The 11,915-nt window shown below is 38.1% G+C and overlaps 1 protein-coding gene across 3 annotated transcripts; it reads left to right on the forward strand.

The window, feature by feature from the left end:
• The first annotated feature begins 1,253 nt into the window (after window positions 1-1,253).
• LOC130742901 (eukaryotic translation initiation factor 4G-like) lies at window positions 1,254-11,144 on the forward strand. 3 transcript variants are annotated; one of them, XM_057594999.1, is made up of 12 exons: window positions 1,254-1,483; window positions 1,599-1,871; window positions 2,321-2,457; window positions 2,686-2,823; window positions 2,989-3,059; window positions 3,156-3,212; window positions 3,468-4,841; window positions 4,930-5,224; window positions 5,543-7,745; window positions 7,827-7,988; window positions 10,296-10,490; window positions 10,584-11,144. In XM_057594999.1, the coding sequence occupies exons 2-12, from the start codon at window positions 1,687-1,689 to the stop codon at window positions 10,912-10,914; spliced, it is 5,148 nt and encodes a 1,715-aa protein (XP_057450982.1). In that variant the 5' UTR covers window positions 1,254-1,483; window positions 1,599-1,686; the 3' UTR covers window positions 10,915-11,144. The 3 variants fall into 3 exon arrangements, with proteins under 3 accessions (XP_057450982.1, XP_057450984.1, XP_057450985.1); XM_057595001.1 differs by having other exon boundaries at window positions 4,930-5,149; XM_057595002.1 differs by lacking the exon at window positions 1,254-1,483 and having other exon boundaries at window positions 1,648-1,871; window positions 2,350-2,457.
• Window positions 11,145-11,915: the final 771 nt, after the last annotated feature.

Genomic DNA, 11,915 nt, shown 5'->3' on the forward strand with positions numbered 1-11,915 from the left:
ATGAAATTCAAACTCCATAAATTTGGCATGATTCCTAATTTATTTTTTCACACAGAAACGAATGGTTCATAATTTTATGGAATTTAATAATTTGACGACACCCGGGTCATGCGTATCATGAAAGTAAACCTGGCATAGATGACAGAACGACACATAAGCAAAAGCAACAATCTGACATCTTCAGATGTTCTTTCTTTCCTCTCTCATAGAATGAATGAATTTCACCAATAATGAATGAATTTCACGTTTGAATGTAATAGTTTTGTTTTTATTTTCTTTTTTTTACAAGGTCTTATGTAATAAGTATGTTTTACTTTATTTAATTTAATTATGGATTTAATATTTTTACATTATTGGTGTAAATATTTTTCACACAATATCTATTTATTTTCTGCCACATCAGAAATTAAAATTTTAATAAACTGATTGAATCTCAGTGTAAAAAACTTTACCATGCTGATTGTGTATCTATTAAATTCTTTAATTATAATAAATATAATTTATATTATAAAACTAAGTTAAGAGTTAAACTCATTTAAACTCATTAAATTAAATATAATATTAGTTAATTTAATGAGTTTAACTTTTAAAATTAAATATTATTATTATATTTTGGAAAAACTTTTGTTTTTTAGTTATAAGAGGAGGGCTAAAAGAGAACATAAAGTAAACTACATCATCTAAATATAATGGGGCAATGATAGAAGACGGTTGAAGTCTCCACACTCGATAAGAAGAGCGATATGGTGGAGCTTGTGGGCCAAAGATCTGGTGTATTGTTCCTCTCACGCGGTACATACCACAACCACATCTCATCCTATTTAAGAATCATCCGAACTCGCAAAATCATTTCTCTACGACTTCCTTGCCTACCCTACATCTGAATCATTTAGAATAACCTAAACCACCTGCAAGCAATCAGAAGCACAAGATATAATCTTGTGACCCAACTCCCAAACCTGCTTGAGTCCCAGCTCCACCGCCATCAACTCTGAGAGAAACTCGCTGCCATGGTCGCATGATCACCCAAAAGCCAAGCACCGGAGTTGGTCCGACATGTAACCATTTTCTGAACAGTGGCAAAACCATAAATAAAATAAAATTATTATTATATTTAATATAATAATATTTTCTTACAAAAATAAATTAAATTGAAAAGGTATTTAATTATTTTACCAAAAAAAAACCACGAGCCATAGGAATAGTTTGATCTCCTAAAAATCCTACATCTTCTTTTGACCATACTCACTCAGTTTGTTGGTTACCAACTTCTCTCTCTAAAAATTTCTCTCTCTTCTTCCTTCCCAATCACCCATTTTGGTTTCTTTCACACTCTCTCTTCCTCTCTTCTCTTCTCTTCTCTTCTCTTCTCTTCCCCCTCCCTCTTCTTCTTCTTCCTCCTTCCCCCTCACACTGTCATCATCATCATCATCATCATCATCTCCATCCATCAACCAAACCCTAATCTCACTCCACTCTTCAGGTACGTGCTTCGTTTCACTCTCTTCCCATACTCGCGTTCTCAATTTCCATTTCTCTGTGCTGGAACAACCGATCATTGCGATGATGGCGTCGCTGATCTGTGTGTTTGGTTGCAGGGATAATTGAAAGAAGGAAATTCGATTTCTCTCTTTTCTGTATTTTTGTTCGGGTTTGTTTTCTGAGGGAATCAACGGACTTGGATATATGTCCTTCAATCAATCAAAGTCCGACAGGAACGACGCCGCCGCTTACCGAAAATCCGGGCGATCCGCGAGCTTCAATCAGCCGAGAGGTTCATCAGGCGCCCATGGAAAGAGTGGCGGTGGAGGCGGTGGTACTGGATACGCGCCGGCGAACACCTCTGCTTCTTCACTCTCCTCATCCCGGAGGTCAGTTAGGGTTTGCAAATTTGCTGATTAAATTTTTATTCTTCATTTATTTATTTATTTATGAATAGTGGATATGTATGTGGAGTATTGATTTTTGTTTATGGAGTAGTGATGGTGGTGTAGATAGGGAAATTGAGTTTCTCATAGGGTAAAGTCACTTTCTTCATTTGGAAATAAACGGTTTTGTGTTTGTTTGAGATTCGACATTATGATGAAATACATGGAAATATATAGCAAATTATGTTAACAATTTATGATGGATGTTAAGATGTGCTTCTGACATGTGGTTCGATGATCGGTAATTTGGGAGAAGGATGTTAAGATGTGCTTGTGAGTTGTGACACTCGATTCGGTGATCTGTAATTTGGTTATTTTTTTAACATTAGTGTGGTATTTTTTTGGTCTGGTTTTTGTTTTATTGATTATGCGTCGTGTTGGTTGTGTTATAGTTTTAACAAGAAGTCTAATAATGCACAAGGTGGGCAAGCTAGGGTAAACCCATCCCCAGTGAACGCAACAGAGTCTAATAATGCTTCTGCTGCTCGGATCACACCTAATGGTACCCATGTACAGCCACAATTACATGGTAAGCTGTTGGAAGAGTTTTTCTTGTTTAATGTTTGAAAAGTGTGATTATTATGTAAATTGGTTTTTAGCGTCTGGTTATGCTGTTCAGTAAAATTTTACTGGAGAAGCACATGTGCAGGATTCTTCCCTCTTTATAACAGAAGAATCTGCTAATGTTTTGGTGAAGATTGTTTGGTATATTATTATTATTTTTACGTAATTCATTCATTTATGTGGTATATGGTAGGAGCATCTGATGGGCCAGTTACGAAGTCGTCTGAATCATCAGCTGCACAGAGAAGTTCTAGAGTTGTTTCTAAAGCTCCAACTTCTCAAAAGTCCACCATGAGTTCTGATACAGCTGCTCCTCCCAGCACTGCTAAGGGTATGTTAGGTTGTAGGATTCTGTTGGTGATACATTAAGTTGTAGAATGACTCCTTTTTTGTGACTTGTATCTTGGGTCTCTGTAAACAGTCCTCTTGACCATTGTTTTTTTATTAGCCATTAGTTGTGAGAAATAAGTAATCTGAGTATTTATGTCTGCTTCAGGAGGAGATGCATCTAGTGTGTTCCCTGTTCAATTTGGATCAATTATTCCTGCTGTTGCGAATGTGATGGCAGTAAGTTTCTTATGTATTCATTGATGAATGTTTCATGTCTTACATATTTCATGGAATTTTGGAGTGAGTAATTGATCATGCTCTTATAATATGCAGATTCCTGCTCGGACAAGCTCAGCTCCTCCCAATTTAGATGAGCAAAGGTGTGATCAAGTACGCACTTTTACTCTTCTTCTTTTTTTCTTTCGCTTTAATGCTTGTATTATATAGTTTCAACCATTACTCACCACATACGGAGGAAAGATCTTTTTCATTTGACTTCAGAGTCTCCCTTATGACAAGGAACTTGATTTGAAAATACAATCTGGAAAAGGAATCCCATATGTATTTGTACTTTGTCTAGTTGAAGTTAGCTTGCTTGATATGTTTTCACCTTTCATAGAATTAAAGTTATTTCTTAATTTTCAGGCTCGTCATGAGTCTTATAGATCTGCGGTTTCAATGCCAGTACCTCCTGTTCCAAAGCAGCAGCAACCACCTAGGAAAGATGCAGGTGTCACTGAACAATCTAATGCCGGGGAGCCTTATATGGGGACAAAATTTAAACAGGATCCTCAGGTGTCAGCTTTGACCCCATTAAACCAGATGCAGAAGCCTTCTGTTCCTGCCTCTGGGATTTCAGTTTCGGTGCCATATCACCAGTCACAGGTACCTTTACAGTTTGGTGGTCCTAATCCACAGATTCCAACTCAGAGTTTGTCAACGGCACCCCTTCAGATGCCCATACCGTTGCCTTTACCAATTGGAAATGCTGCACAAGTGCAACAGCCAGTTTTTGTTCAGGGTCTTCAGCCTCATCCGATGCATCCTCAGGGGATTATGCATCAAAGCCAAAACATGAGTTTCATTCCCCATCAGTTGTCCCATCAATTAGGCAACATGGGCATTGGCATCGGCCACCAATATTCCCAGCTACATGGAGGAAAATTTCCTGGTCCTCGAAAACCTGCTTCTGTGAAGATAACTCATCCTGATACGCACCAAGAGCTGAAGCTTGAAAAACGGGAAGATGCTTATTCAGATGGTGGATCTTCTGGGGCTAGGTCACATCCTAATGTACCTTCTCAATCCCAACCTGTTAAATCTTTTAGTGCTTCTCATTCTATGAACTATTATCCACCCAGCACATATAATACCAGCTCTCACTACTATCCACCACATAGTTCTCTCCCATTAACCAATAGCCTGATAACTCCTAATTCTCAGCCACCGATACTTAACTATCCTGTGAACCATGGTCCACAAAATGTGGGTTTCATTAATTCACCATCACTGCTTGTTGGCAAAGCTAGCACCCCTATTCCTGGCATTGTCGAACCAACTACTGTAAACTTTTCCCGTGATGTGCCTCATATGTCAGGGGTTGCTTCTGTGACTATTAAATCAAGTGGCATGCCTCCTGTTGTAGACTCGTCATCGGCCAAATCCAGTTTTTCTGATGTTCAAAATAGAGAACCTCCTGGTTCATCATTAAATTGTGATGCTGGCTCCTCTGTGCCACAAAAAGAGTCTGAAATTTTGAATACCTCTCCACAACAATCAAATTATTCCAGTGACTCTTCTGTTTTGAGTTCATTGCCTAAACAATCCACGGCATCTGTTCCTATAACTACTGAGAAGCTTGCTGTCACTCCCTCGATGCTTCCTGCATCTGGTGTGAGCGAGGATTCTATCTCAGTTGTGTCTAACCATGAACAGAGAAAAGAATCTCTTAGCAGGTCTAACTCGTTAAAGGATAATCAGAAGAAACCAGGGAAGAAAGGGCAATCTTCACAACATCAGGTATTTGAATAAATTATTATTCACTGACATATATAATTTCCTCTTGGTTTACTTAAATATACTGTATGCATTTTGTCTTTTCCAACAGGTTTCTGTGCAATCTCCTGCATTGGATGGTGTACCTTCTCAAGCTGTTGACAGTGGTATATCTGATACTGGAGTTTCTGAATCTGTCGGAACTAAAACAAATGATTCCCTGGGAATTCCCTCTGAAGATCCTCCTATATCTGACACATTATCTGGTAGCATATCTGGTGTTATTGAAGCGAAGACCAATGGGTCTGGAGAAGCTTCGGCTTGTGTTTCAGGTGAAGGATCTGGTGCTCTAGCTTCTGATAGTTTGAACAACCATAAGCAGGATAAAATAGATGAATCATCCGAAGGTAAACTACTAAAGCATTATGATAATAATGGTGAACAATCTCTTGATGAGGGATCCAATAAAAGTATTAACTGTGATGGAACATAATTTAAACAAACTGAAACAGATGCTGCAAATGTAAGCACTGATGCATTAACCTTTAAAACAGTACAAAAAGGACAGAATGAATGTTCTATTTGTATTGCAAATTGTGAAAGAAAATGTGATAATTTAGGCACATCTACCTCTATTGCATTGGATTCTAGGAATGTCTCTCTGAGTAGAAATGATAGTGTACTAGTTACTAACACATCTGTTTCTGGAAATTTTGGCACATCAGATCTGCAGTGTGCTGATCTCCCAGAAAATTCTTCAAAGGATGTCAATGATAGTTCAGGTAATTCTGGTGGTGACTCAATGTCTCTTTCAGTGTCAGGGACAAAGGATAGACCAAATTTAGAACCAAACAGGGTGAAAGCTACATCTAAAGGGAAGAAAAAAAGAAGAGAGATTCTTCAGAAAGCAGATGCTGCTGGGTCAACTTCTGATCTTTATAATGCGTACAAGGGACCTGAGGAAAAGAAAGAAACTGTCTTTATTTCACAGAGCACAGAAGGTGCTTCTATTTCTGAAAATTTAAAGCAATTTCCTGAAGAAGCTACTCAGTCAGATGCTAAATCAAGTGAGAAGCACAGTCACATTAAAGCTGAACCTGATGACTGGGAGGATGCTGCTGACATGTCTACACCGAAGCTGAAAGTTGATGAAAATTCTCCTCAAGTTAGTGATGGTACAGCGAAAAAGTACTCTCGCGATTTCCTCTTGAAATTTGCAGAGCAATGCACGGACCTTCCTGAAGGTTTTGAAATCACAGCAGACATAGCTGAGGCTTTGGTGAGTGCTAATAGGAATAGTTTTCATGTTATTGAGCGTGATTCGCATCCTAGTCCTGGAAGAATTGTAGATAGGCCAGGTGGGATGTCTCGGACGGAACGTCGTGGGAATGTTGCGAATGAGGACGACAGATGGAGCAAAGTTTCTAATGCTTTTCATTCTGGACGTGGTTTGGATGGAAGTGGAGGTAATGCAGGATTTCGGTCTGGCCAAGGAGGGGGGGTTTTAAGGAATCCCCGTGCACAGGGATCCATGCAATATGCTGGGGGTGTCCTTTCTGGGCCAATGCATTCTGCAGGAAATCAGGGTGGAATGCAAAGAAATAGCCCAGATGGGGAGAGGTGGCAGCGTGCCCCTAGCTTCCAGCAAAGGGGTTTAATTCCTTCTCCTACTTCTCAAACTCCCTTACAGATGATGCACAGAGCTGAGAAGAAATATGAAGTGGGTAAAGTCTCGGACACAGAAGAGGTGAAGCAGAGGCAGTTGAAGGGTATCTTGAACAAACTAACTCCTCAGAATTTTGATCGACTCTTTGAACAGGTGAAAGCAGTTAATATTGACAATGCAATCACTCTCACTGGTGTCATCTCACAAATCTTTGAGAAGGCTCTGATGGAGCCAACCTTCTGTGAAATGTATGCCAACTTCTGTTCACATCTGGCTTCTGAGTTACCTGATTTTAGTGAGAACAATGAAAAAATAACTTTTAAAAGGTTATTGTTAAACAAGTGCCAGGAGGAATTTGAGAGAGGTGAAAGAGAACAAGAAGAAGCAAATAAGGTTGAGGAGGATGGCATCAAGCAGTCTGATGAAGAAAGAGAAGCAAAAAGAGTAAAGGCAAGAAGGCGCATGTTAGGTAACATCAGATTGATTGGAGAACTATATAAGAAGAGAATGTTGACAGAGAGAATTATGCATGAGTGTATCAAGAAGTTACTGGGTCAGTATCAGGATCCTGATGAGGAAGATGTTGAAGCTTTGTGCAAGCTGATGAGTACTATTGGGGAGATGATTGACCATCCGAAAGCCAAGGAACATATGGATGCATACTTCGAAAGGATGAAAATATTTTCAAACAACATAAATTTATCTTCTAGGGTGAGGTTTATGTTGAAGGATGCCATTGATTTGAGGAAGAATAAATGGCAACAAAGGAGGAAAGTTGAAGGTCCAAAGAAGATTGAGGAGGTACACAGAGATGCTGCACAAGAGAGGCATGCTCAAGCTGGTAGGCTGGGTCGTGGTGTGGGCAATATTCAGTCAGTAAGAAGGAACCCTATGGATTATAGTCCAAGAGGATCATCTATGTTGTCTTCTCCCAATGCACAGATGGGGGGACTGCGTGGGCTGCCTACTCAAGCTCGTGGATATGGTTCTCAGGATGCCCGTTTTGAGGAAAGACAATCTTATGAGGCTAGGACATTGTCAGTTGCTTCACAAAGACCCTTAGGTGATGATTCTTTATTTGTACCCCAAGGTGGTCTTGGTAAGGTAATGTCCAGTAGAGGATCACCTGCTATTTCTAATTTGCCAACATCTGATGTGCACTCTGGCTCTGGAGACTCGCATAGAACAAGTACTGGTCTAAATGGTCCTAATAATTTATCAGAGCGCACAGCATATAGCCCAAGGGTGGATCTTGCGTCAAGGTATGTTATTGATAGGTTTTCTGATCCAGCTACTTTTGTTCAATTAAATGCTCCAGAACGTAATATAAACAAATGTAACAGAGACGGGAGAAATGCTGATCGGAATCTTGACAGACCTGTTCCGACTTCACCTCCTGCTCAATTGCAAGGGACATTAGTTTCCCAGAATGCTTCTTCTGATTCTGAGGCTTTTCCAGAACGACTGCAGGGCTTGTCCTTGTCTGCAATCAGAGAATACTACAGGTATTGTTTTTTCTCGTATTTTTACCCACTTAGTTACAGCTTTTGCGGTTGCTTAAACAAATATCTTACTGTTTCATCTTTAGGTACAATCCTCTACTAGTCATGACCAATTTCTTTTGAATGGGAATTTTGTTTCTCGTTATTGCTTGAACGTCCTCTCGTTTTCACTAATAAGGAAAAATATATCCCACAAGATCAAGTTTTTTTGGTTCATGTGATGTTGTATTTGTCTAGTAGGGTCACGCTCCCTTTCGTGTTGTGTATGCATGAATTTAGAAGCACGCATAATACTCATCTTGAAAAGCTTTTTGAATTCCTTGACATATAAATAAAATAGTCCTGAACTTAAAAATATTGATATCAGACAACTATTATATTCCTTTGTTAGACAGCAGTGAAGAAATCTGTATTTAGCATGCAAGTGGATTCACTCACACACACAATGTGCATAGGTGCTGGTTATTAGTTGATAGTAAGTAATAAGTATCAGCAACTATGATGATGTTTCTAAAAAATAAAATTGTACTCCCTCCGTTCCTATATATAAGTCACAAATAACTAATTCTCTTAGATTAAGAAAAGTAGTTACTAGTAATAAATTTATAAAAAAAATGATTTACTTCCCTAGATTACCCTTATTTACTTTCCTATAATTTTCTCTCTCCAAGTTAATATTTCTAAAGTTTATCATCTCTTTCATATTAAATACGAGGGTAAACTTGAAAAAATTATTCAATGCTTCCTAGATATTAGAAAGTGACTTATATTTTGTAACAAATTTTTTTCAAAAAATGTGACTTATAATAGGGAACAGAGGGAGTAATTGGTTACGGCAATAGAATATCAAATATAATATTTATATCTGTATATGTAACAACAAAATTAATTTATCGGCACGAGATCATCATGCCTAAATCAAATAGCGGCTATAGCGGCGCTATGCCGCTATAGCATAGCAGATTTTTGGCTAATCGCGACGCCACTATTGCCCGCTATTTGCCGCCAAATAGCGGCCGAAATAGCGGATTTTTGGCTCACCGCGATGGTCCGCGATCGCGATTTGATAACACTGTGCCTAACCCTTACCCCTTGCGCTATTCACTCTATGACTTCACCATCCCCTTATTCTCTGCTTTATGCTGCTCTCACAGCAATTCCTTCTCCGCTCTGCCACTTACCTCTTGCCTACCATCAACAGCGGTCAGCATGGTAGCTTATTTAGTAAGCATTAATGTCTGCAGTACTTTGAGGGCTCTGAGTTGTATTGAATATAATGTCAGTATTAGATTCAGATTTGTCATCTCTGGGTATTTTAATGAAAACAATCCTATGTGGATAGGCGTTGGGACATGCAGTGGAAGAGTAGGGTTCAATCCCCACAAATGCTCTCTGTTCTGATTTCCCTTAAATTTTCCATTCGTCCTGTTGGCCTCATTAGGGAGTCTCATAGGGGCCACTGTACTAGGAGCACCCCTCAACAAAATAATTCTTGTAGGAGCTAATATGCAATATTGGTCTTCTGTCTTGTTACGGTCATTGTCATAATATGGTCAGTTGTGTGTGAAAAGCCTTTTGTCTCATTTCCGATTAAAGCATCTGATTATTCTAAAGGAAAGAGATATGGGACTAAATCAAGTCCTGTATGCTCTTGAGGTGATTTAGCCACTTCTTATTGCCTTAAGATCAAACTCCTCAATTAACTTTTATTGCTTAGTTTTGTCTAGACCTTCAATCATAATGAAGCTATGCTGAGGCATTGAAGCATCTCTTTCTCTCTTGAAAGTTGAGACGTACAAATGTTCATTACAATCTCTTGGATCTAACCATTTTATTCAAGTTAGGAATTTATTTTGATTTGGTACAACTTTGTACTATGTGCTCGTGCCAATTATTATAATCTCATACTATTATGGATCTTGTATTTTAATGGCTGTGCGCCTGTGCGGTGTTTACTTGCATGTTTTTAGGACAACTTTTAGTTGATTTTCAAAGCTAATTTATGGAAAGAATTGGATTACTTTCTTATTTATTTTTGCAACCCCATAGTTGAAACAAAAATAGCTCATAATCCTTCCTGCTTATTAATATGATTAAACCAGACCACATGATACATGGAGTCTGAGACATGAAGGCCAGCACATAAAATCATTTAATGGGAGAATGAGACTTTGGAATAATCAGGGTCTCTAGATTTTCAGTAAAAAATTAAAAAGGTCTCAGTGTAATCATGAGTACAAAGCAAGCTTTAGAGTTGAATTACTGAAGCTATTGCATATATTATCTGTCTGATGTTTATGCAATTTTCAGTGCTAGGGACGTGAATGAAGTTGCTCTATGTGTTAAAGATTTGAATTCTCCAAGCTTTCATCCTTCAATGGTTTCTCTCTGGGTCATAGACTCCTTTGAGAGAAAGGACACGGAACGAGATCTTTTGGCAAAACTGCTTGTCAACCTTGTGAAATCTCAGAATGGCACCTTGAATCAAGCTCAACTTGTCAAAGGGTGAGGCTTATTTAACAATATAGTGGCCATTAGAATAATTCCTTTACTTTGAAGACACTTTTCATGTTATTCTTTTCCTTTTTGTATGACTAGGTTTGAATCTGCTCTCCGTACATTGGAGGACGCTGTTAATGATGCCCCGAAAGCACCAGAGTTTCTTGGCCGAATTTTCGCCAAAGTGATAACAGAGAGTGTAGTCTCTTTGAATGAGATTGGGCAGTTAATACATGATGGTGGAGAGGAGCCAGAAAGTCTCTTACAAGTTGGACTCGCAGCTGATGTTCTTGGAAGCACCTTGGAGGCTATAAGATTAGAGAAAGGGGACGCGGTTCTAAGTGAGATCCGTACAAGCTCTAACTTGCAGCTGGAGACTTTCCGGCCACCGAAACCTATTACATCGAGGAAGTTGGAGGCATTTATTTAGATGTTAGTGATGCTCATGGTAGGCTTTTTACCAAGTTTGCAGGGATGATTTTTCTCCGTGAGATAGGTGTGTAGAATTTTATGTATGGGATATCTGTCTTAATATTATTTCTCTGGCATCTTCTCTGCAATTGTAAAAGGTTCACTTGAGCATCAGAAGTTTCAGGCTGTTATTTTATGTCCACTTTGTAGATATCAAAGGTTCTATGAGCATCGAGAATCTTGATAATCTTCTATCTCGTTTATAATTACGCTTAATTTTGAAAAATTTGAATTTTGAAAGGCCAAGTTAATTGGTTTATTCTAGCCTTAGTTTATTAAGGGCCTTCAATTGAACTTCGAGTTGTACTAATGATTGAAATTGCACAAAAGTTCAATTTAGCACAGGATTTTTTTGCTTGTTGTGTACTCTTTGTAGACAACAAAGAATCGTTGACCAAAAAAAAATCAAAGAACCAATGAGCATATAATTCTTTATCTCGTTTATAATTACGCTAAATGATAAAAAAAATTCACAATGTTAATTGTTTTGGCCTATATTGTGAGAAAAATCATTTGAACTTTATATTAAAAATATGATCAAGAATGAATAAAACAAAAAAAAACCAAGAACAAAAGAATATGATGAGAAAGTAAAAATCATCAATATTATCCTCATGAGGAGTGCTATTATATAGTATTTAGTATTTGCATTCACTTTAACATTCTCTTACCCAGCTCATTTATTTCATTGGTTGGAATCCGTGAGTTATTTAAATAATTCGACTATATATATAAGTGTCACTTCCAATTTGATATGATCCCTCAATTTCAACTAATAAAAAAGGTGTTGCACATTTATTTGGTTGTAAGGCCTTCGAGTCGATTGAGATATCAATGGGCTTTGCGATCTTCTGGACTGGTCGAAATAATTTTTAATGATAGGGTTAGTTTTGACAATTTATGAACTATGAATAGAATGTTTTGATCCAACGATACTAATTAAATTCTCTCACCTCTCAC

The sequence above is a fragment of the Lotus japonicus genome, chromosome 3, assembly GCF_012489685.1.
Source record: "Lotus japonicus ecotype B-129 chromosome 3, LjGifu_v1.2".
Classification (NCBI taxonomy): Eukaryota; Viridiplantae; Streptophyta; class Magnoliopsida; order Fabales; family Fabaceae; genus Lotus; species Lotus japonicus.

Excerpts from the sequence above, each read along its gene's own strand:
- LOC130742901 (XM_057594999.1), top strand. The coding sequence starts at position 1,687 with ATGTCCTTCAATCAATCAAAGTCCGACAGGAACGACGCCGCCGCTTAC. Across the intron at positions 3,213-3,467 it reads ATGAGCAAAGGTGTGATCAA|GCTCGTCATGAGTCTTATAG; the intron begins GTACGCACTTTT and ends CTTAATTTTCAG. Across the intron at positions 7,989-10,295 it reads GCAATCAGAGAATACTACAG|TGCTAGGGACGTGAATGAAG; the intron begins GTATTGTTTTTT and ends TGCAATTTTCAG.